This window comes from Limanda limanda, chromosome 9, assembly GCF_963576545.1.
Source record: "Limanda limanda chromosome 9, fLimLim1.1, whole genome shotgun sequence".
Taxonomy (NCBI): domain Eukaryota; kingdom Metazoa; phylum Chordata; class Actinopteri; order Pleuronectiformes; family Pleuronectidae; genus Limanda; species Limanda limanda.
In genome coordinates, this window is record NC_083644.1 from 4115495 (window position 1) to 4139402 (window position 23908).

The window sequence follows — 23908 nt, forward strand, 5'->3', positions numbered from 1 at the left end:
GTAAGTTAAATGGAATCCTGTGCACATTTATATATTTTTTAATTGTTCATTTGTGCCGACGCAATGTCAGCCACTGCCTGAGAAGTCTTTGAAGTCCAACTTGTAATTTCAACTTGATCTGCCCCCTTTTTATTCCACCATTCTACTGGGAAAGCAGCCATTTGCATTTCAGTGACACTCCTGGCAGATAGCATCACCGCTGAGGGAATATGTGAAGGGGAATACGAGGAATACTCCGGGCGATTCGAGTTCCTGAATCCGCATCTCGCCGCGGCCCGGCTTTCATCGCACACAATGGTGGAACATCAGAGAGGAGAGAGAGAAAGGCTCGGCGCTGTGCAGGGCTGCACACGGCACGTACGGCACAAATCACCGGGAGTGTGATGCTTTTATTTCACGCCGTGGAGTATGACATAAACCCCCCCCCTTGCAAATTACAACAGCGGGTGGAAGCACGTGAGCTAACGGCTTTGATGCTGCGCCGTGCTCACCGCCGCTAACAGACGTCCATCGGCAAGAATCCAGAACAGATCCAAGACCCGGGAAAGATCTTCCACATGTGGCTTCAAAGCAACGAATGCATGAACCAGGCTGTGTCTCCGTGGTCAATGGATTCCTGTTGCATCACAACACATTTTTGATCATATACAGGTTTGATGTCCAGGGGGAATTTAATGATGCAGGTGAAGCCGATAGTAAAAGGTGAAATACCAGCTTCCATCGTTCTCCTGCTGAACCCTTTGGTCCTCAGCTCTGAGCTCTGGAAGAAAATCACTGCGAGGTTTCACTCTGTAAAAGTAATGCTCTTTCAAAAGGTTTCATTCAGAGATGAGTGGAATGTTTCCAAATGATATTCACCAAACCAGGGAATTTAACATTTTCTCATAAATGAAATGCAGATGTTTAAACTGTCGCATTCCAGTTAAACTCTCCGATTCAAAAGCTTTTTCTTTCTACTTTCACATAAAATCTTGAAACTACTAAATACTAAAATGTAAAAACATTTAAAAAACTGATTATCTTATATAAAACTTACTGACACTATTTGTTGAAAAGAATCTGATGTGTCCTTCACTTTCAGAAAACCTAGAAATAGTTTTTAAATTGCCAGTTTGTGAAGTAATACAATAATTGTTGCTGATTTATGTTCATTTGCAGCATTTTTCCATTTTGTGCTTTGCCAAATATTGATTAATAAACATGTGTCTTCAGTATCACACACATGAGACGTACAGCGTCTATAGACCACACATAAAAATGTATTTTATTTAGTGTATTAACAAACCGTATTATACATTTTATAGACAGTGTTTTTATAACTTTTGTTCCACAAACGACAGCATTATAAAAATAAAAGCACATGTAACACATATCGTTATGGTAACGGTGTCGTGGTTTCTCCGCAGATCTGGAATAGCACAGCATCTATTTGTTCACGTTGTTTATTTCAGTTTATTTCTTACAAAATGTTTACTAGAGTTTAAAAAAAGTTGTGAGAGTTTTGTTGTCGAATGAAAAGCTGAAAAAACAATGAAGGTGTCCGTCACGTGCCGGCATTAAAAGAGAGGTCCGTGATAATTTGCACCTGGAAAACAAAAGTGAACGAAATCAATCAAAAGGAGAAAACAAAATGTGCTGGTGACGAGATGGTCGCGATAGCATTGCTCGGATAATACGTCATCTGCAAAAAAGCTATTGTATTTGAGTTTATGAGAGCGATTCGGATTTGTGCAATATACAAACGTCAGCACGTTGGCGACACATCAGTGACTCCAGAGCTTTGAATTTATACTGTAAACTGTCAAAGTTATTATTTCACCGGGAGAGAAAGGGGGGAAAAAAGAAAAGAAGCTACGAGGCAAGTTTGGTGAAATCCTCCTTGATTCTACCATGTTGTACAAATTTATACGAAAAAGCTGACATGAGCATCTCCAACGCGCTCTCGAGATTCATGACAACAACACAAATGTCACCCAGATGTCCTGCACGGCTCCAGAACTGCTCTTAGCCATCATCAGGCTCGTGTGATAACTGCTCCGCCATCTGTGCAGCTGGCCCGCCGCCCGCTTATTAGCTACATAATTTGGTTGTTTCGTATTCCATGGTGTTGGGCTGCTTGGCAGCGAACGTCTGCAGCGCCGCCTGGATCCTGGCGACGTCCGTGGTGGACAGTTTGAGCCGGTGCCGGAGCAGACAGGAGAACAGGTCCAGAGGCTGAGCTCCGGGAGGGGAGAGCCGGTTGACCCGGTCCCGGATCTCCAGCAGCTGCAGCAGGGCCGAGTCCTGCGATCCCTGAGTGTACGGGTAGTCCAGCTGCAGGATCAGGTCCTGGATGGCCTCCGGGTCAAAGTGCATGCTGTAGCCGTACACCTGGATGCTGTTGATCTTCATGTAGCCCCGGTTCCTCAGCGGCTCCAGGGACTCCAAGGGTTCGTAGTACACCGTCCCGTTCCCGCTCGGCGACGGGCCCATGATCCGGCTCCGTAGGTAAAAGTGGACAGTCTCAAAAAACGTTTTCCACTTGTTGCCCAAAGTCAAAGTCCAATTGTAACAGTCGTAGGGAAAGTCTAGTTTAGTCCTCTCCCAGTCAGGGTAGTTGTTCTGGTCAATGGGCATGATCCAGCTCTCCGAGTGGCTCCCCCCAAACGGGTTGATGTAGACCGACAGCAGCGGGTCCAGGGTGCTGTTCTTGGTAAGGCAGATCTGTAGAGACATCCCCAGGAGCATGTGGACGTGGTTGGACTTGTACTTGTTGCTCTTCAGCGTCAGCAGCATCCTCTTCCTCCACGACGGGTCGAACCAGTTGTTCAGCCGCACGTCGTTGCTGACGAAGATCCCGTGGATTCCGATGCGGTTGTCGCGTTTCTGCAGCAGGTAGCGCAGCTCCAGGTCCTGCAGGTCGGTCTCGAAGCCGATGTAGTGGTCGGTGGAGTCGGGCACCTCGTTGCGGCACGCGCCCTGACTCAGCATGTAGCCCTGGTTGCAGGTGGCGCAGCGCGAGCGGTTCTCGTAGGAGCAGGAGGCGCAGGAGGTGCCCTCGCCCACCGTGCAGGGGATGAGGCCCTGGCAGGGGGGGTGCTCGTAGGGACAGGAGCAGCTGCGCGTCTCCTCCAGGTACGAGCCGATGTGGTTGTTCTCGCTGCAGTACATGATGGACAGGATGTAGTGCAGCCAGTAGCTGAAGGGCCTGCGACAGAGAGAAACTCGAAATTATTCTCAGTATAAATACATTTATCAAACATATGTGGGAACCAATGAGGATGTTTTAAGGCAAATCAACAAATATATATGGGACTGAATGAGAAATAGACCAAATTCGATCCAATAAAATAACCATTTATCCAAGTTTTTAGGGGCATATACGCAAATTTGTCTCAATGAATTTGACTCAGGTCAATGATCTATACACTGGAGGGCTGAGGGTCGTCCTTAAGCTCTGTTTCCTTTTACAGTATCCAGAGATTCTCAAGTTGCTGGTCCCAACCCTGATGGGAGAAATACAAATTGAAAAGTACATTTACTATAAAAGTACATAGTCTACACTCGTAGGTTTGCTTGAGTGTGTATGTTATTGAGTGTGTTTGTGAGAGTCATGATCTGTGTGCACAGGAATTAAAAAAGAACACTTGTGAAATTGGCTTCTGCGGCACAGCGGCGACTCGGGGGGGAAGAGAAGAGAAAAGTCACAACTCATTTGCTCCTGAAGTGAGAAAACACTCGTAAAACAGTCAAACTCCAGCCCAGTTTAATCCTGAAGTTAAGATTCACGGTTAGAGGAACACGTCTCCGCTCCATCATCTGATCAGAGCTGCATTACACACTCTGGCCACCGGAGACCCAAACCAGTCCGACAGCAGTGGGTGAAGAGGGGGGGAACGTCTGATTCTACTGGTGGGTCGTGATTTCAAAGAACTCAGCGTATAAACAATTTCAATTAAATCCTACTAGAGAGGAGAACCTGTCCAGATGTTTGGTTTCAGCCTGAAAAACGTCACCGAGCTCATTCTCTCCATCAGATGATTGAAAGTGTCTCACGACGACGTAGCAGCAACATTATTTAAGTCCGATTTTTATTCTCATGTTAAAATAATGTCCAATTTAATAAACCTCAAGCACAAACATCTAAAAATGATTTGGTAAAATCGAGCATTTAAAGTGAAACCCTACTACTTTTATTGGGAAGCTAATAAGTCAACTAGTTTCTTTCCTCATAGAACACCTGATTATAAAAACATTAAAATCTGTGTTTCTGATACACGATTCAAAATTGGGGGTTTGTGACTTGGCCTGTGAAAGCAGCAATTTCAAAAAATTTTAATATTTATTTCGACCAACCAGGAGTAAATCAGAACTCCAGTTTGTGCCGAGAGGAGCAGATGGACTGGATGACAGGAATATAATGTGATGAATCAGCCTTTCACCTTCTTTGTTTCACATCTGTCACGACTCTGAATCCATTCTTTGTTCCCTGGCAGTTAGCGGCGCTGCTATTACGGCCGTGTGCGACTGCTAGATTAATTTGTGGGGGAAACACTGGTGCCTGTATAAGCAATTTACATTTAAAAAAACATATTTCTGAAGGAGAAAAGGAACAAAAATCAGTCTAAACAGTTGTTTGACTAAATAAAAGCTGCATAATACGTGCCGCATAGAGGATTTCAAATTGAATGATCGTCAGGCAGGTTTCTTTCCACTTCCACAGATTAAAATAGCGGCTTTAGAGCAAATCAAAATAAAGTGGCGACCTCAGTTCATCCTCTGAAAGGACCAAGTCCCATTTATACACAGGGACAAATACAGTTTGTTCCTAATGTCCCATAAATGACAAATGTTGAACGCCAGCTTTGGTTCGTTTCCAAAGCTGAATAAATGAATTTATTAATTTAAAAACAGAAACAATAAGAACAAATACAAATACAATCCTTTCCTACAACATCACATGTAAAAAAAATCTCCCCAACTCCGAGGATGAAGACTCTGATAGTCCGGATATGAAGCTTAATGGTGAATTAATTATATTTCTATAGCACTTTAGTCTTAACGAGCACTTTACAGTTGAAATTGGCCCATTTACGTTCAAACAGCTCTTCTATGTCGAGTGCTTTGTCTCAGTCGTGTGTTCACAGTGGAGAAGAAGCCAAGGATGGTTCTAATCCATCCTCCAGCTCAGTCATGTACCAGGAGGTCTTCTGCCAACTGCAGAAAAAACAATTATATGAAGAAGAAGACGAAGGTTTAATTCTAAGACTTGGAGCACAGCTGTTTGCAGAGTGGATGAGCCAGGAATCGAACTCCCGACCCTCGCATTAGTTAATTAGCTCATATCTAAAGTTCATATGGCTGAAAAGTATCTGCTCCCAAAAAAATTCATTGGATTGGTTTTTGTAGTTGTTACTTTCAAACAAATGCAGGTGAAAACAGATTTGGCCGAGCTGAGGAGACACATTTCAGAGACTGTAAAGGAAACAGAAGCTGGTGTGATGATGAGCTCTGAAGATGATGGTGAACCTGTGTTCATGCTGCACAGGCACGACACCTGCGTCAAGTGACAATTCCAACGCAGCTGCACATTATACTCTAAGCATTTGCTGCTTTAATGTTCGCACACATCATAAATAATTGTCAGTTTGTTATGCGGCGTGAAAAACTGGAGAAAAAAAAGCAGGAATAGGTTTCATTCCGCCGAAGAATGAGCTAATTACACCTTTTTAATGTGCAGGAGGAAAAAATACACACTGTCTTAAACTGTGGGGGGGGCGTTCCACTCACATGAACAAACACGCACCTTCAGTGTGTGCACGGCGGCGCTCTAACGACATCACAGCGAGCGGGAGAGTCAGATCATGACGCGCAAGGAAGAGGAAAAAAGCAAAAAAGACATTTTCCCTCAAATCACACGAGTTTGAAACCTGGAGACAATTTGTCAGAACGCAGCCGAAGTGTTGTGTTAACTCCGAGAGGCGTCGGTGCACGGCTCATCTGCAGAGCGGTGGGGGGAGCGGGCGTGTCAGCGGGACGTAGAGAAGCTGCAATCTGTTCCACACAGATCCACGCAACACAACTTCCTCCCGTCGACGCCGAGTCATTTCTCACTCACTCCCGAGCTGAGCAGATCTTTTATTCCTTTGTGGCAAATTTTTTCAATAAAAATGTTTTTTTTTTTTTATATTCTTCTATTCTCTACAGCTTGAAAAGAAACACACTGTCCTCATCTCCATGTTCCCGGAAACTTATAAAAGAAAAAGTCCAAAATGGATTTCCGCGGTGTCAAGTAATAAAGTATGATATTTTTTTTCTTTATGTTCGCCTTTTCTTCATCTGACAAAGACCACGATGCTCCAGTCAAATGAATAATGGAGCGAAGATGCGTCAGGATGAATATCGTCTTTTTATAAAGAGCAAAGAGAGAAAAACTAATCCTCAGTGAACTAGGTCATTTACACACAAGGCCCAAAGGAAACATGTTGTGGAGAAAGAGGAAATCTTTGTTCTTTTCAGTCAAGAACAAGAAAAGTTTGGTTTTAAATGAGAAAATGAGATATTAAATCCCACACTGAAGTTTTGATATGAAGTAAAAAGTGCAATATTCCAGTTGAGAGGAGCCTGAACGTTGAGCTTTGAAGCGACGCCCTCTTCCCTCAGATCCCTGGAGAGCAAGAGGTTAAATCACAGCAGGGGGCAAACCTCCCACTTTGAATATTTGCTTTCATCGCTGCTACGACGTCTTGTCAACGTGTTTACGTCTCTTCCCCAAATTCGCCCCAGATTCTGCTCGAGCTCGAGTGCTGAGGAAGATTAAATATTAGATTCTGCGCCTGTGGTGTTTTACACTGAAAGACTTTTCTCCTCTGTTACTTTCAATATAGTTTTAGCCCTGGATTTGTAATTTGGACGTCTTCTTAGGCAGAGATAGATTATGGTTAGGTCTTTTTTAACAGTATCATTTATCTTTCTAATTTGTTTTTATTGTTTATATAGGTGTGCAGCATCTTTGCCGAACCAGGTTCAGTTCCCATTTCATCCTTTGCATGTTCTCCCCGTGTCTGAGTGAGTTTCCTCCAGGCTCCAAGACATGAGGCTGATTTGTGGTATAAACAATTAATGGATGGATTATTTTAAAATGTTGTGATCTTACTTATGATCTGGAAGGAGATTTCCTAAACCTGTTTAATCCACCTGCATCTTTTGTCCCACTGCAAGTTCTATAATTTGGGTGAGTATTTTCTGAGACTACAGATCCCAGCCACAGCTCACCTGATTTATGAGGAGCAGAGAAAAGCTGCAGCTCGACCTAATAAATATAAGTTGAAAAGATGAGACTCAGAAGTGCAAATGGATATTGATTTCATATTTGGCCTTGGAACACCATTTGATCCCCAGGAGGAGCTGGAGAGTGTGGCTGGACAGAGGAACATCTGGAATACTTGGTCGACTACTTCCTCCTCAAGCCGAGCAGAAGCTGAAGCTCTTCGACCTTCACTGACTAACTCACGATGTCTGAAAGTCACAGATCTACTTTGATGGTGGAGCGAGAAACCAAATACCATCAGATCAGATCTGTTTAATAACATGAAGACTAATTTCTCCAGAGAGCAACTATTCTCCAATGAGAGGGACCCACCAGGACCCAAAGAAGAACCAGTTCAATTTTCAGTGCACATCTGCATTAGGAGATGGATCCATGAATTCTTTAACATTGCACAATAGGGAGTTTTTCAACATTGTCATTGATTTCTCAGGGAAACGATTTTATGGATCCTAATGAAAAGTGCAGATCTAGTGAATGTAAATGTTCTTCGACTTCTCTGAGTTTCATTGCTGATGAACAGATGGATTTTCTCACTTCGAGTTCTCACACTCTACTGATGCTATAGTGTCGTCCTGCAGTTGTGAGTCACTGTGGATAAAAGCCTGTTTAAATGTAAATGCATCGCAGCTGAATTAACTTGTTAATGTCTCTTTTAATTTGCATCTCTCTCTCTCTCTCTCTCTCTCTCTCTCTCTCTTCCTCCCCCTCTCTCTCCAGCTGTGTGCATCTGATGAAATAACACATTACATTTTTACACTACACATTAGCTTTTCAGTTTCACAGAGGTCAGTCAGCAACGAGCCTTTTCTGTGTTTTCATCCTCCTCTCCTTTATTTCGTTCCCTTCTTGCATCACACCTCAAACTTCAGCTCTTACCCCCCCCCCCCGTTCAACAATCCAAATCTCTCCCTGAAGCCAGGAAATCATCGCCGCTCGAAGGTTAACAATACATATTGTACGCTTCTAATACGATTTTGAGGGTGACTGATGAAATACTGGCACGGAGGATAGTAAAGCTTCACCTTTTTGAATCGCCGTGGATGATGTTCCCTCATTTAATTAACAGGAAGTGAAGGTGGGCGGGGGGGGGCGGGAGACGGGGGGGGGACTGAGGCTGCAGAGGACGAGCGATCCTCACCTGAAACGACTCCGGAAATAAATGTGGCTGCATCAGCTGCACCGGAGCAATCACACCCACCCCCCCGACCAGAAGCTTCGGAGTCTGTGTGCACGACATGACCGGAGTTTTTTTTATTTGCGAGAGAAGGACAGAAATAGATTAAGTGAGAGGAGGAGGAGAAGGAGAAGGAGGAGGAGGAGGAGGAGGAGGAGGGAAAAGTTTTCTCTCCGTCTACGGTTTCCGTCGCGGGCTCGTTAAACAACGTTAAAGAATTCTCCCAGACTTCGCATATTCCTGTAAAACACTGCAAACTTTAATTTCACAGGCGGATAGCTTTGATTTCCTGGACCTGAAGGAGACTCGGGGGTTGGGTGTGCGGCCTCAGACACTAAAGCTCACTCCAGTTGAAGATCAGAGCCGAGCTACACGGTGTTATTAGTGCAATGCCGAGTTCGGGGGGGTAACAAACACACATGTACACGTCCCAGGTCTCCACAGAAAGGTCAGCAGGAACTCTCCTCAGCTTCTCACCTCTCCCTCAGCATGGTGATCCTGGGCTGCGTCCGGCACCTCTTGCTCAGGCTGAAGAGCTTGTTGACGATGCGCCGCGCTTTGCTCAGCAGCTGCTGGCCGTTGAGCTCCAGCTGTTTGTAGCGCTGGTGAACGCCGGGCTCCGACGTCCAGAAGTAGTGGATCGCCGACGTGTTCAGGGCGTAGAACGTGGGGAGCTTCCGAACGAAGGTCTGGAACTCCTCTGGGGAGGCAGGAGAGGAAGAGGGAGGAGTGAGGGACAAACTTTCTCCTTTTCCAGTGCAAATCAAACCATCAAGCACATACACATGAATTCATTTTACAACCAAAATACCAAATAACTTGGATCTACAATATTTAAATTTACACGTTAGGGGTCAAAACAAGAACAACAATGTTGTGGGATCATGAACATCTGTAGAAATGTATGGTGTTTTAAAAAAGGCTTATCTATAGCAATGAGTCTTTTAAAACAAACCACAGATTCTGCAGATCTGATGGAAAGAGGAAGGTTTTAAAAACTCTGTCATCTCTGGGTTTTAGATCAGAACAGGAAACAGATAACGAGCAGAAGATCGTAAAAGGCCGGTCACTTGAATAAACGCCTCTTAATCAGGAGCCAGGAGTTCATTATAGGGGCCGTCCTCCGTAATGAAACAATCAGTTCCTAACACAACGACTTCTGTCTAATCCCAATTGAGATGGAAGACATTTTTAGACATCTAATTAGTCACATTTGCCATATTTGGCTAATTTAGACTGAGCAAAAGCAAGAAAATCACTTTGCAGCGGACATTTGGGCTGAAATGCCACAGGAGAAACTGGAAGTGATGTTTCTTGATGCCAATACAAAGATAAGATGTATATTTTATTAATTTCTTTAATAAAGGGACAGGAACGTTCTTTGCAGGTTTGTTTATAAGAAGCAGGTTGGACACGGAACACAGAGGATAATATCCATCTAAAGTCTCAGGTCCCTCCGAGCTGCACACACACACACACACACACACACACACACACACACACACACACACACACACACACACACACACACACACAATACACAGATTACATTTCCAAGGCTTTCAATAACAATGTCATCATCCCCGTGCTAATCTTGATTGGTTGAATGGGAAATCGATGCATATGCAGCGCTGATGAGAAAATGGCCGAGCGACTGTTTGTAATTAGTTGACGTTATCTTGATAATACAGCGTCTGATTAGAAAACCAATTATGTGTCAATGGCTTCCCTGGTGATTATGCAAGGTGTATTACATGTTCCTGTGAAATTAATAACTTGATTAAACAGCTTGTGTTAAAATATATTAAAGGGTATTTGGGGGTCTTTGCATGGCCTACTTTTTGAAATGAGAGATATTCTCCCGAGGAGACGCGGTGCAGCCTCCGTGTTTATCCCTTTAATTCCACTTCACATAAAAAGAGTTTTGATTCCTGATGAATGCATTTGTTTTATCAAATTAAAATGTTAAACCACCAGGTCTGTTGTCCTGTATTATTTTGCTCATGGCAGCAAATTTAACAAATATATTCAAATGAATAAACTGTTGTGTACCAGCCCAGTGTCGCCCATTTGTTCCTCAAGCTGCCAAAATTTTTAGCCATAATTATAACAGTAGTTTTGATTTTCATTTGTCCAAAAGGTGTTAATATCACAGCCTTATGTGCACTTGATTATATTCACAGCAACTCAGTGTTTGTGAGATTAACTTCAAATAAACGAAGAAGAAACATCTCAACCCAAAGCAACACCGTGGCTCAGGGACACATTTTTAATTATTCTTTGAACAAAGCTCAAACAGATAATAACTGTTTGTGTGATCAGTTGATTTTAAGGTAATTTTTGATGGCGAAAAAGAACATCTTTGTTTTTTTTTCGTTCTCCGTCTGGTTTATGGCAGAAACGGTGGCGCCACAGTTATTGTTGCCATGGCCACACATTGCCTCTTTACCCTGGTTACACATGTGGGCAGTGAGGACCTTGAACATGTCCCTCAAAAGCATTAATTTTACATCTGAATAGATTGCAGATTTTTCAGATTTGACGTCTGAACCCAGTGCGACCTGTGGGTTCCCCTCGTGCTCAGGTTGGGTCTCCACACTCCTACTTCTACTATATCTTTATTAATAATCATGCTCAACAGACGCGTGCAGGAAACTAATTAAGTCAATGGGGTTAAAACAAAGACCTCACTTCCTCTGCCCTATTTATCCACACACGTCTCCAGTAAACAGACGTCGCATCTTCAGAGACTTCTCGGTGAAATTGAGGCCAAATACATAATAAAAAGATATTGGTAATTCAGAAACCAGCAGACAAAACAATAAGGTGCCAACTGCAAGTTTCTGCTGAACCACACAGTTATTTTATCACCAAGACAACGATGGCTCATCCCTGGACACCCGCTCTCTTCCCACCATTATTATCCTGTCAGCAATTGAATCCAGGAAGGAATCTGCGCTTCCCCTCTTCTTTCAATATGATTTTAAAAATAGCATGTATGGTAAGATATGGGAAGGAGGACAGTTATAGTACCGACATTATTAAAAACAACAAGACTGGGGTTGAAGGGTAATTAGGTGCATTGAAATGGGTCTTTAGCAGAATGATTGAAGTGATAAATAATGAATGTCTTCAGTCTCATCTGTTACAACGATGACAATATATAATTATGAATATGGGCATTATTAGTCCAACTTGAACCTGAACGAAGCAGAGGAGAAACCTTCTATAATTAAGATCCTGATCCAGGTTTCCTCACAGGAAGAGACCTCATTTTAAAAAACCCTCCTGATTATTAATCTCTCTGCTGTGAGGTGCTACGTATTTAAATCAATTCCACAAGTGGATCCGTGGGGGATTTTTTTTTTAAGAGAACTTACTTATTTTTCCTTATTTAATGCAGCGCTGCAGTTCTTGCCCGGCTGCGCGTGCTAATCGAGTTGCCCTCGGTGCAGAAGCTCGTAGCCGGTAATAAGAATCTCGGGCGGCTCGGTGCAGGCAGAGCAGCTGCAGGCCGCGAAGGGGGGGGGGGGCTGGGAAGTGACTGAAGCTGTGAGACGCCTTCACTTAACGAGGAGGGATGTTCAAAAATACAATATCGCTAATGGTCAGCACGGGCGCCGCTCATAATAAACCCTTCGGAACAGAAACAGGCTCGTGCAAACTCGTGTTTTTTTTTAATCTCCGCACCGTGAGCACGACGCTCGGCTGATGAAACCGTTTCTGCCGCGTTTACCCGGGACGGCGTTGAATCAGGTCAGCTAATAAAAAAATAAAATAATAAAAAAAAACAGCTTACAAGCGGAGCTGCAGGAACGTATTAAATTACAGGTTACATCACCGGCTGCAGCTCCTTCTCTCCCCCTGTGACGGAGCTGACCCAGTCACATTACAGTAAATACTGCCCTTCCATTTTGTGCGGACACTGACATTTTTGCAACGTCCAATCCCCCCCGCCCCCCCCCCCCGGTAAGGTATCCTTCTGACGGGAGGAGAGGACGCCTGCTTGTTTCTGACAACGCTCGCTGGGAGATGACAGATGTTGAGAGATTTTTTGCACGCCGCTTTCTACAGAGTCAGCGCCGGCCTTTCCTGTCTCCGGCTGCTTTTTTTAGGCCACCGAGAGGGAGGGGGGGGAGGGAGGGGAGGGAGAATGCTGCCAATCAATAAGCAGGGCTGCTTCTCGGGCCGTATTGGATTCACAAGATTTTTTTTTTTTTTTGTTGCATCGATGCCACTCGGGTTTAAGTGCCTCCAATTTGTCAAACTTTTAATTTAGCAAATTGTCCAGCAAAACGTTTTGAGGGTGTTTGCAGACATTTTTTTGCAGTTTCGCAATTTCTATAATGATACCGTAAAACAACAACAGATTTATTTTATCCACTTACTGGTGCGGCTGCAGTTTGGTTTGTGACTGTTATGCATAAAAAATATGTAGAAGGTGCTTTAGGTTTATGAGAGGGTTTCATATTTTGTTTTCTGTGTGAGAATTTATGCTTTTACAACTTGTAACTGTGGGACTTTGGGGAAAAAGAAAGCAAGCAAATCAATGTACTTTCAGTTAATAAGGGTGAGATGCTCTTCTGTTGTTTTTGTTTTAGTTCTGCAAGATGCCTCTTTAAAAGTTGCTCCTCCGTGTCCTGAGGAATTCCCATAACAGTTATTGGATGAAATTGTCCCTGTAAAGATAAAGATTTTCTATTTTAAATTTTTTATATTCTATTTTATTCTATTTTATTCTATTTTATTCTATTTTATTCTATTTTATTGATATTTCATTTCAGAATCAGAATCAGAATCAGAAAGGATTTATTGCCAAGTAGGTTTACACCTACCTGGAATTTTCTTTGGTGAAAAGGTGCATACATTTAACATAAAGCATAAAAACACAATAAGTACTTCCCATAAGAAAGTACTTATGGTATTCTATTTTATACTATTTCTATTTTAATTTTATTTTTTTGGGTTGTAATTACTTGAGCATTGCTTATAGAGAGCCTGTGACCCAAGTGTTTCATGGCCAGCGACTGCTTCATGTTGTCTCTGTGCATTTGACAATAAAAATCTTGAATTTTGAATCTTGAATCTTGTTGTCATGGCGCCTCTGTCATTGTTTCCTTCGCCCGTCGGCTCCTCCATAACAACGGGGGGGTAATTTTGCCGTCAGTGGCGCGGTCACACTCGTCACATGACCACAAAGAGAGAGAGACAAACCACACTGACCTGACTCCTCAAAGTCCTGGTTGGCCACGTTCCACGAGTCTCGGATTTGCAGTAAACTGGCTTCCATGGCCCTCAGGTCCCCCTCGGGGCAGTTGCATTGTGGGTAGTCCGCGGCGCAATGGCACCAGCAGTCGTTGTCCCGGCACACGAACTGGCCCTCCTCATTACAGCCGATGTAGCTGAGGGCCGCCTGCACGAACCGGGACCTCAGGTACTGTGGCAGCACGGCCTGCAGGCCTGGGGGGGGGGAGAGGAGAGGGGAGGGAGGAGAGAGGAGAGAGGGGACAGGACAGAGGAGAGAGGAGAGAGGAGAGAGGAGAGAGGGGACAGGACAGAGGAGAGAGGAGAGAGGAGAGAGGAGAGAGGAGAGAGGAGAGAGGAGAGAGGAGAGAGGAGAGAGGAGAGAGGAGAGAGGGGACAGGACAGAGGAGAGAGGAGAGAGGATGGAGGAGAGAGGAGTAAGGAGAGAGGAGTGAGGAGAGAGGAGTGAGGAGTGAGGAGAGAGGAGAGAGGAGTGAGGAGTGAGGAGAGAGGAAGGAGGAGAGAGGAGAGAGGAGAGAGGAGAGAGGAGGAAGGAGAGAGGAGGAAGGAGAGAGGAGAGAGGAGAGAGGAGAGAGGAGAGAGGAGAGAGGAGAAAGGAGAGAGGAGAGAGGAGAGAGGAGAGAGGAGAGAGGAGAGAGGAGAGAGGAGAGAGGAGAGAGGAGAGAGGAGAGAGGGGACAGGAGAGAGGAGAGAGGAGAGAGGAGAGAGGAGAGAGGAGAGAGGAAAGAGGAGAGAGGAGAGAGGAGAGAGGAGAGAGGAGAGAGGAAAGAGGAGAGAGGAGAGAGGAGAGAGGAGAGAGGAGAGAGGAGAGAGGAGAGAGGAGAGAGGAGAGAGGAGAGAGGAGAGAGGAGAGAGGAAAGAGGAGAGAGGAGAGAGGAGAGAGGAAAGAGGAGAGAGGAGGAAGGAGAGAGGAGAGAGGAGAGAGGAGAGAGGAGAGAGGAGAGAGGAGAGAGGAGAGAGGAGAGAGGAGAGAGGAGAGAGGAGAGAGGAGAGAGGGGACAGGAGAGAGGGGAGAGGAGGGGGGAGGGAGGAGGGAGGAGGGAGGAGAGAGGAGAGAGGGGACATGAGAGAGGAGGGAGGAGAGAGGAGAGAGGAGAGAGGGGACAGGACAGAGGAGAGAGGAGAGAGGAGAGAGGAGAGAGGAGAGAGGGGACAGGACAGAGGAGAGAGGAGAGAGGATGGAGGAGAGAGGAGTAAGGAGAGAGGAGTGAGGAGAGAGGAGAGAGGAGAGAGGAGAGAGGAGAGAGGAGACAGGAGAGAGGAGAGAGGGGACAGGAGGGAGGAGGGAGGAGGGACGAGATAGGAGAGAGGAGAGAGGGGACAGGATGAAGGAGAGAGGAGAGGGGAGAGAGGAGGAAGGAGAGAGGAGAGAGGAGAGAGGAGAGAGGAGAGAGGAGAGAGGAGAAAGAGGAGAGAGGAGAGAGGAGAGAGGAAAGAGGAGAGAGAGGAGGAGAGGAGAGAGGAGAGAGGAGAGAGGAGAGAGGAGAGAGGAGAGAGGAGAGAGGAGAGAGGAGAGAGGAGAGAGGAGAGAGGAGAGAGGAGAGAGGAGAGAGGAGAGAGGAGAGAGGAGAGAGGAGGTTTTTTACAGGAGATGTGTGGAGATGTGCTCCTAAACACTAGATCTGTAAATCACAGTTCCTCCACCACGGTTGACATCTGCTCTGCGTCACATGCAATAAACCCAGATTCACTTAAAGTTGTATTTTTATTTTTACAGCACAGTTCTGCTTCTTTTGTTCCAAATCATTACGGTCTGGGATTCTACTTCACAACTCCGCAAGCATGCGTGGGCAAGAAGAGAGGAATAAGAGAAGAAGCGGAAGAGTGATTGAAGCTAAATTCGTTGTGACACTCTGGCGCTGCAGTTATAAGCTTCGCCAGAGAACAGACACTGTGACAATTCCATCAGAAATTTGGGGGAGTTCAATTATGGATGGCCAACCTTGCAAATGAATCTTGTTTTCGGGACTCTGAACCAAAACGGAGCTGACAGAGTCGAGGTTGTCATAGTTACTGCATCCGAGCGGGCCCGTCCTTGTTTCGGTCACCTGAAGGGAGGAGAGCAGAGGCACACCACAATAATCCATACTGAGAAATATGCCCAGATGTCATTAAATAAATAGAGAGAGAGAGAGAGATAAAGAGGGGTAAAAAAGAAAAGGAGCACGCAGGATAAGATGAACAACACACTGTTTCCTGTTCACAACGTTTTTCCCCCCCGAGACACAAAACACATCTCGCATTATTTAGACTTCTCCGCCGTGCAAATCATATTTAGGATAATGACTCTGTGAGCTAGTGGGCTGGAAATGGAGTCGCGATAAGGATCCCTGGAGAAAAGCATAATGAGTAAGTTGCGGTGTCATCTGTCAAATTCATATCTGCGTTGTGTTTTCCCCACCGACGCACACAGACACACACATCAAACCCGTTGTGATGTGAAGTGTTAGCGTGTCCTGCTCAATTATACACGTACCTGGGGTTTTGTGTAATCGTCTGATGCAAACTGGTACACGGAGGAGATATTGTAAACAGGACTTCAAAAGACTGGAATGTGATCATCGACAAAATCATCGCACAATACGAGTTTGTTCTTCAGATGAGGATTTCAACCAGAAAGACCACGCTGCCGTTTCCTGCCTCTGCAAACCAGTGTAGTTTGTTTCACTGGTTCTCCTGACCTTTGACCCCTGAGGTCTGTTCATCTTTGAGGGCAAAATTTGAAAAAGTTCCTTAGGGTACAGACTTGAGTTACGTTCAAAATGTAAAACACCTGTGTGGAGAGAGGTCACTGTGACCTTGACCTTTTGAAAACCTGAATCTTAATCTGTTTATTCCGTGTTCTTCTCTCAAGGTGTTGTCAAGATAAGATAAATAAAGTTTTGTGAGTCCACGGTGACCTCGACCTTTCAGATCAAATCAGTTCATTTTTGATTTTCCACCAATTTGAAGAAACCTCCTCAACCTTTGTTGCGTCGACACAACTGCAGACTCCAGATTACAAAATATTCAAGACTTGGTTTACATTCAAAAGGTCACTGTGGAGAGAGGTCACTGTGACCTTGACCTTTTGAAATTATGAATCTATAATCTGTTTATTCCGTGTGTCTACGTGAACATGAGTCTCTCAAGGTGTTCTCAAGATAAGATAAATGAAGTTTAGTAGTGGCGAGTCCACTGTGACCTCGATCAGTCAACACAACTGCAGACTCCTGATTACAAAATATTCAACACAACCTTGGTTTTACAAAATATCTCCGTCCAGACTAATATGCAATAAAGGATTACAAATGCACAAACAAGCATGCCAGGCCAGTAGGTGGCGATAGCGTCCACATCGATGATCCATCAAGCATTTTGAGCCTATTCTTCCATGTTTTTTTTCTTATGTCTTTGATTGATGGTATTTGACCTTGAAATGCTCTGATATTCAGCAGCTAGTGGACAAAGTTTGTTTTGGACAGGTTGAGCGACAGGCCACACCTCCCTCTCTCTCTCGCTCTCCCTCTCTCTCCTCTCAGACTCCTGCACCACCAGGACTTTTTCTACTTTAAACTTCAGCCCCTGTCAACACTGTCTCCAGCTCGAGGCGTTTCTGATTTTGCTCAGTTTCCCCCCCGGAGCCATAAACATCAACTTTTCTCAGAGATGCAGCCGCACTTTCCCATATCGTGAGCTGAAGCTCCTGGAAAATAACCAGCATCCAGTCGGCCAGATAAATAATCCGGTTAATTCTCCATTGACGTGTCACGGATCTTTGAATTTAACGTGTTATTACCTTGTAAAAAAGAACTTGAAGTGCATTTTTATTGATTCACTGTTATACAACCAAACATTAACTCTGAAACAATTGGAGGATTGATTTTTTTCTGGTCCTGGAAGAAGTTACCTTCAATAAAAGCGCTGTGTTATTTTAACAAGACAAAGAGTCTATGACCAGCGGACGTGAGGGACTGAGCAGTGGAGCTTTGAGCTGAATGGAACCACATCTGCATGGATTTATTAACTGCTGTTCCCTCTGGCTGCCACACGGGGCATCGGCAACACAAACTGTGGAGTTCATTAACGCAAAGACACAGTTAGAACACAACAGCAACACACACTAAACTCCCTCTTGTCTTGAGGCTGATTCAGAGGTTTTATCGAATCAGCAGCAACGTGTTTATAGACTTGACTGTTTTAAACAAGGCAGTTAAATGGATAATACAACCTATAAAACACTTACTCTCAAATTACAGTAAAAAGTAAATTTCGTTATTTTAGAGATTTCTTTAAATGCAGTTAAGCAAATTCAAATACATACATTCAGCCATAATTTTATATTCAAGACCATCAAGCAGTTAAATTATCCTTCAAGTTTCCATTGTATTACTTTTGAGGTTCATATCTTCAATAAAAGTAATTTAAACTTAATTTAGAAAAGAAAACATTGGATAAAACACTAAACCCTTTTTGCAACTTTAGCTCTGAGCAATACAAATGAAGCTTTAGTGTAAATTCAATCAGTAAAACTTTCTCTATGTCTCTCATTATATTCTCTGTCACTCTCCACCTCCTCATTAGCTGACTTGGATGTTTACAGTAAACCAATCACATTCTGATTATGTCCTGCTCTTCGCTGTCAGTTGTCATTTCACTGATTGGCTGGAACCCTCCTCCTCCTCCTCCTCCTCTTCCTCCTCCTCCTCCTCCTCCTCCTCCTCCTCCTCCTCCTCCTCCTCCTCCTCCTCCTCCTCCTCCTCCTCCTCCTCAGTCACTTCCAGTTGGAGTCCTCTCAATCAGATCGTCAACACTCGACCCTAACAACCGTCGCTAGCGTTCAGTCTCCAGCTGAGGTTTCCTATAGTGTGAGGCCACGCCCCTTTTCTACCTAGATGGCATCTCAAACACTTAAAGCCCTGAATACTCATTTAATTATATTTTTAATTACTTTAATTCATCAATAAGTGCATCTACATGGACATAGTTGGGGATATAGATAAGTAGCAGGAGGAAGAGACAAGCAAACAAAACCAAAAATACATATTTCCGTTCCGTTCTTTTTTCCCTTTTCCTCCTCTGCTTTCATCAGACTCAATTATATCCCATCATTTCATCTCTTATTGTGCACCACCATGGATTTTGTTCATTCTTCAATAGAAGCGTCTCCTCCTTCATTTCGCTATTGAACGCAACACTTTTGTCACGTTTACATAAATCAAATTAAAAGTCTGAACGCAGCCGAGGAGACAAACAGAGAATGAACAGCAACATACAGCCCTGACATAAAGGTTATTTTCTAATCAGCGGAATACAAATCTCTATTAAATATATGGGACATGAGCTCACGCTGATTTTTCCCATCACGACCAATCAAGCCGCCCCCCCCCCCCTCTTCTCCCGCTTCCCTGCACTTCTCAAAACGTCTGTTTGACAATTTAGCGACGGAGCGAACGCGGCAGAGCAGGTTTTCACCACAACGGCTCCCGGAGGAGCGTGTGTGTGGGGGGGGGTAACGTCTCCGCGAGAGAATAATTGACACTCGGAGTCAGTTGCCGAGCGTTGGAGGACTGCGGCTCGAGGAGAGAGAGAGAGAGACAGAGAGAGAGAACACATTTGGTTAGTTTCAGTTTCCCGCGTCCCAGGAGAACTCTTGAACAAATCTAGGAAATGGTTCACTGACACAAATTGGAGGCGCCAAACAAATTGGCAGAAAACTGTTGGTTTAGCTGCGAGTGGGGGGGCGGGGGGGGGGGGGTGGTCATCAGCCAGCGAGTCTTCAGAGGATACGACCATCTTCTTTATCCGCTCGCCATGGATCACTACGGCAGTTTTTTGTATATCTGACGATCTGTCACAGAACAGCTACGTGTTCAGAATTAATTGATACGGCTGTGATCCACAAAGGCTCCGGAGACGGGATGAGTGCGTTTGATTTCTACACCCACAACTTTCCGATTCAGTTTTGTTCACCTTCAACTACGTGGGAGTCAGAGAAAATCGAATCGGTGCACAACGCAGATTCTGTTATAACGATGAACGACTTGACAGCTTCGCACAAATGAAGCCAAACACATCCTAATTGCCCCCTGGTGGCTGCATTCATGAACCTCGCCTCCTCCATGTTTGCAAACGGGACATGGGCCAAAGTACAAACTGAAAAAGAAATAATTAATTCCAAAGATTGTTTCTGTTGTTTTATTTAGTTCTTATCACTGTGTTTGCTAATGTGTCGATTCTACCAGTAATCAGATATTTGCTGCTATAAACACAGGTTGAAATGATTGACAGCTGAGACTCCTGATTGGTCCTTGACACCACAGCTCCGCCCCATGGTCGCAATTGCACAGACTCCGCCTCCAGGTGGCTCCAGAAGCACATTTTTTGAAAAGTGGAGGAAGTGGAATCGAGATACGGACGATTAAAAACATTGAAAAGATGATTTTCTGTTCCGTTGTGTGAATGAATGAATGAATCCAGGGATGAGTCGGGCTGGGAGGGATCCACCTGGTGGAGCCCCCTGTGCTCGGGGGTGGAATGACACATATTTGGAGGAGTCTTCAAACTGGGACAATCTAGGATTCAGCCCCCGAATTGAGACACAGCTATGAAGACAACAATGTCCTTTTGTCTTCAGCTCACGTTAGGGAATATTTGAGGAAATATGTGAGGAAGAAGAAGAACTAAAATCTGATTGTGTCCTTTTGTGTGTGCTGTGTGACTGCAGGTAGTTAAATTCATTCAAATTCAGAGATTTCTACTTTTCAGTTTGACGAAATCACATTAAAAAAAGTTATTATCCCCTCTCATATCATGTAAAATGTAGATTTTATGCAGGGTCTGATGTAAAACGTTACCTTAATGGCAGCCAACGTAACAGACGGCAGAAGATGAGATAAAAACATCTTGTATAACATCTGTTTTTTGATTGGATTTATTTACGCTGTGTTTTTAATCAGATCTCCTCCCGAGTGCCAGGATGAAGCTTTCGAAGCCGCTCGGGCAAAACGATCCAAAGCCGCCGCTCGAGCCAAATGTGTTGACTCCTATTATCAGCCGGGTGATGTATTAGAAGTCACCGCTGGCCTGCTTCCAAAGTACATTCAGCCTTCTGCAGTTATTATGAATAAAAAAGTTGTCATTCAGTGGGTGGGTTTGACAATAACACAAAGTAAACCACACAACCGGAGACTGCTTCCATTCGCTGAGGCCATTAATCTGCTGTGAATCACAGACTGATGCATTAAGGTGAATCTCAGGTAACTGAAAGTAATGCGAGGACACTGAATGTATTCTCTGCTTACATTTAATTAATGTGGCCTTCTTCTTCTGGCCAAACTCAGCCTGTGAAGCTTTGTAACACAATTATGTATTTTGGATATTTTCCCAACCTCGTTCATTTATGAAAAAAAGAAAGACCTTGGGTTGTTGCTGTGCTTTGGGAAATAGTTTCTGGGCTGAGACTTAAAGTGAGTTTCTGGGCTTCGCTTCATGCAAACTTATTCCTCACTGTGCTCTGCACTTGAGAGGAAGTGTGAGGCGGCTTCCAGCTTCTAGCAGGACTGCCTCCATTATCCTCCGACTTCCATTAAGAGACGAGTCAAACCTTGGAAGTGAACTTCTTTGAATCTCTGGGTGTTGATTTTATCACAACCATCAGAAAAGTGTTTCATTCAAAAACAGAAACCGGGACAAGGAGCAGCGAACATCTGCAAATAAAATCAACACTGAAAGCTTGAGCAACATTTTCATTTAAACCATCTGACATTTAAAATGCTTTTAACCTCTTTGTCCTTCAGAGAGAAATTTAAAAAAGCGCTAACAGCGATGTGTGAAGTGTATATGTCCCCTCTCTCAGTCATATTTCAAAAATATTAAATAAATTAATTCAAACCTGGCGATCTGCCGTGCACTGGGATTTATTTAAAATTATTTTTCTTATCCTGTTTGATCCTGAATCAGCCGGCACCCAGGAGAAGAACTGCTGTGTGCACAAGGGGGGGTTCAACTTTTTAGAAAACTTATATCTAAACACACATCATGTGACTACCACAGGTCATGTGAGTGGGGGTGTAAACAGGAAGCAGATCGTCCATTTGCAGGTGGAAAATGCAGCTAATGAGGAACAAGCAAAGAACCAGGTCAGATGTGCACATGGGTTTCTGCACTGTTTTCAAACGGCTCTGTTTGTACTGTTATGGGAATTTCTATACCAAGGACAAGCAAACAATTATCAATCTGGAAGTTTAATTCAACAACTGCAGTCGTGGCACAGAGCTCATACCACGGTGACAGATATGAGGCAATGGCAGTGAACAATGGGAAATGCATACATTTATACTGGTTTAACTCCTCCTCACACATCAGAATATGGTTGTCCAATCAGCTCTCTGCATGTCCTGACCAGGAAGACCAACCACTTGGTCTGCATCATAAAGTAGATCTCCTTTGTAGTTTTACAACATGATGGCATGTTGATTCTACTCAGACTCAAGAGAAGCCTTGAGTCTGCAAACCTGTTTCTCTTCAGACCCCTGTCTTCTGGTCAGTAAACACCTATAACCCTCTTGTTGCATGCTTGATTGGCCCCTGCTGTTAAACCCTTTGTTCAGCACTGAATAGATGAAGCTACGTCTGACTGTTTCCAGGAGCAATATGCATAGGGTTACCTTGAGTCACTCTTGACCACAGTCTTGAACACAGAAACACATCTTTCAGTAAACTTCTTCTACATAAATGTAATTTGTTTCGTTAAACATATCTAAATACAAAAATTCCCGTCACAGTACCTGTCCAGACTAAAACACAAACTGAAACAGGCTTTTCAAACTGACACAGGACCAGCAGCGTTTTCAAAGATCTGTTTTTTAAGGGGCTCGAAAACTCTGAAGAACCGCAGGCGTCAGAACGTCATGACTCCTGAAACTAAACCTCAGAAATTCCCCCAAAAAACAGTCGTGCATTGAAGCCGATCGTTGCCTCGAGTGCGGCGCGTCATCTGAATTACCAGATCAAAGACCGCACAGGAAACGGTGACAAAACACACACAGACACACACACATGAAAAGAAAAAACACACACCAGAATCTCTCATCTCCGCTTTTAGCCGGTGTTGGATTGTTCTCGGCTCCGTCATCCCTGACAAAAGCCTGATTAAGAGACACACACACACATCCAGGGCTTCACGGGCGGCAAAGATGAACTGCCAACCTGAAGGGACATCCATCTCCCCCCCCCCCCACCCCCCCCCCTGTTACCGGCGAATCATCGCCCAACACCACGGCCGTGTCTCCTTTAATACTTTCCCACGGGTTCAGTAACAGTAACCACATCTCCTCGCCAGAGTGATGACAGCAGCGGTGGTTTCCAGCCGGGAGGAGAAAAGGAAAACGCACGACTTTTTGCCGCCGTGGGCAGAAAAACTTGAAAGTCTTGTTGGTTTTTTTTGACGTCTACTTTTCACAACTCCAAGGTCAACAAGGAAAAGAGGCACAGAGGAAATAAAACACGTCCGTCCACTTTCCTTCTCCTGCCGGACAAAACGTCAAATAAACCGAGTTGTTCGGTGTAAAATCATTAAAAGTTGCTCTCGTGAATACAAAGACATCATTGTGAGAAAAGAGAGCGAGAAAAGAGAGCGAGAGAAACCCACTTCCACTTTTTCCTCTTTTAATATTGATGCGTTAACACAATTAATTAAAATCCGAGGAGCCTCCGTCGGGAGCCGGGGATTAGTCCCTCACACAGACAGATGTCTAACTTAAAGAGGAAGAAAATTGACCAAATGCAAATCTAAAGATGGTTTTTCTATGCATAGCAATGAGACCATCTGCAAAGAGAACCCAGTGGAGCAGAGCATGTGTGCACAGTCAGCTCCTCCATTAGAAATCAACCCCAAAAAGAGAAATCTGGATTTCTCCGCCTCCAAGCACTCGTGGGACAGTTTTTCTTTTTTCAATTTGATCTAAAAAGGGAGAAAAACACACAAGTTTTTCTATAATAAAATAAAAAAGAAGCTGATATGTAAATGACAGAGAGCCGTTGGTGGGGGAATTATTAATGGGCCATAATTGACTACAAGATAATTGTGCTGACTGTGTTGGAATAACTAACAGCTGCATTTAATGGAACATTTAATTGCGCTTAAAGGCTTTTCTGGAATAAGCAGTTTTTGGTGCTTA

The 23908-nt window shown here is 44.2% G+C and overlaps 1 protein-coding gene across 1 annotated transcript in view; it reads right to left on the reverse strand.

Annotated features, from left to right (window-relative positions):
* Nucleotides 1–2070: 2070 nt before the first annotated feature.
* The window catches only part of brinp3a.1 (bone morphogenetic protein/retinoic acid inducible neural-specific 3a, tandem duplicate 1), a 50022-nt gene continuing 28184 nt past the window's right edge, over nt 2071–23908 (reverse strand). Inside the window, exons 4-7 of the mRNA XM_061078544.1 lie at nt 15691–15796; nt 13707–13943; nt 8961–9183; nt 2071–3187 (exon numbers count right to left, since the gene is read on the reverse strand). Of these exons, the coding sequence (XP_060934527.1) occupies nt 2071–3187; nt 8961–9183; nt 13707–13943; nt 15691–15796 (1683 nt within the window). The remainder of the gene's footprint in view (nt 3188–8960; nt 9184–13706; nt 13944–15690; nt 15797–23908) is intronic.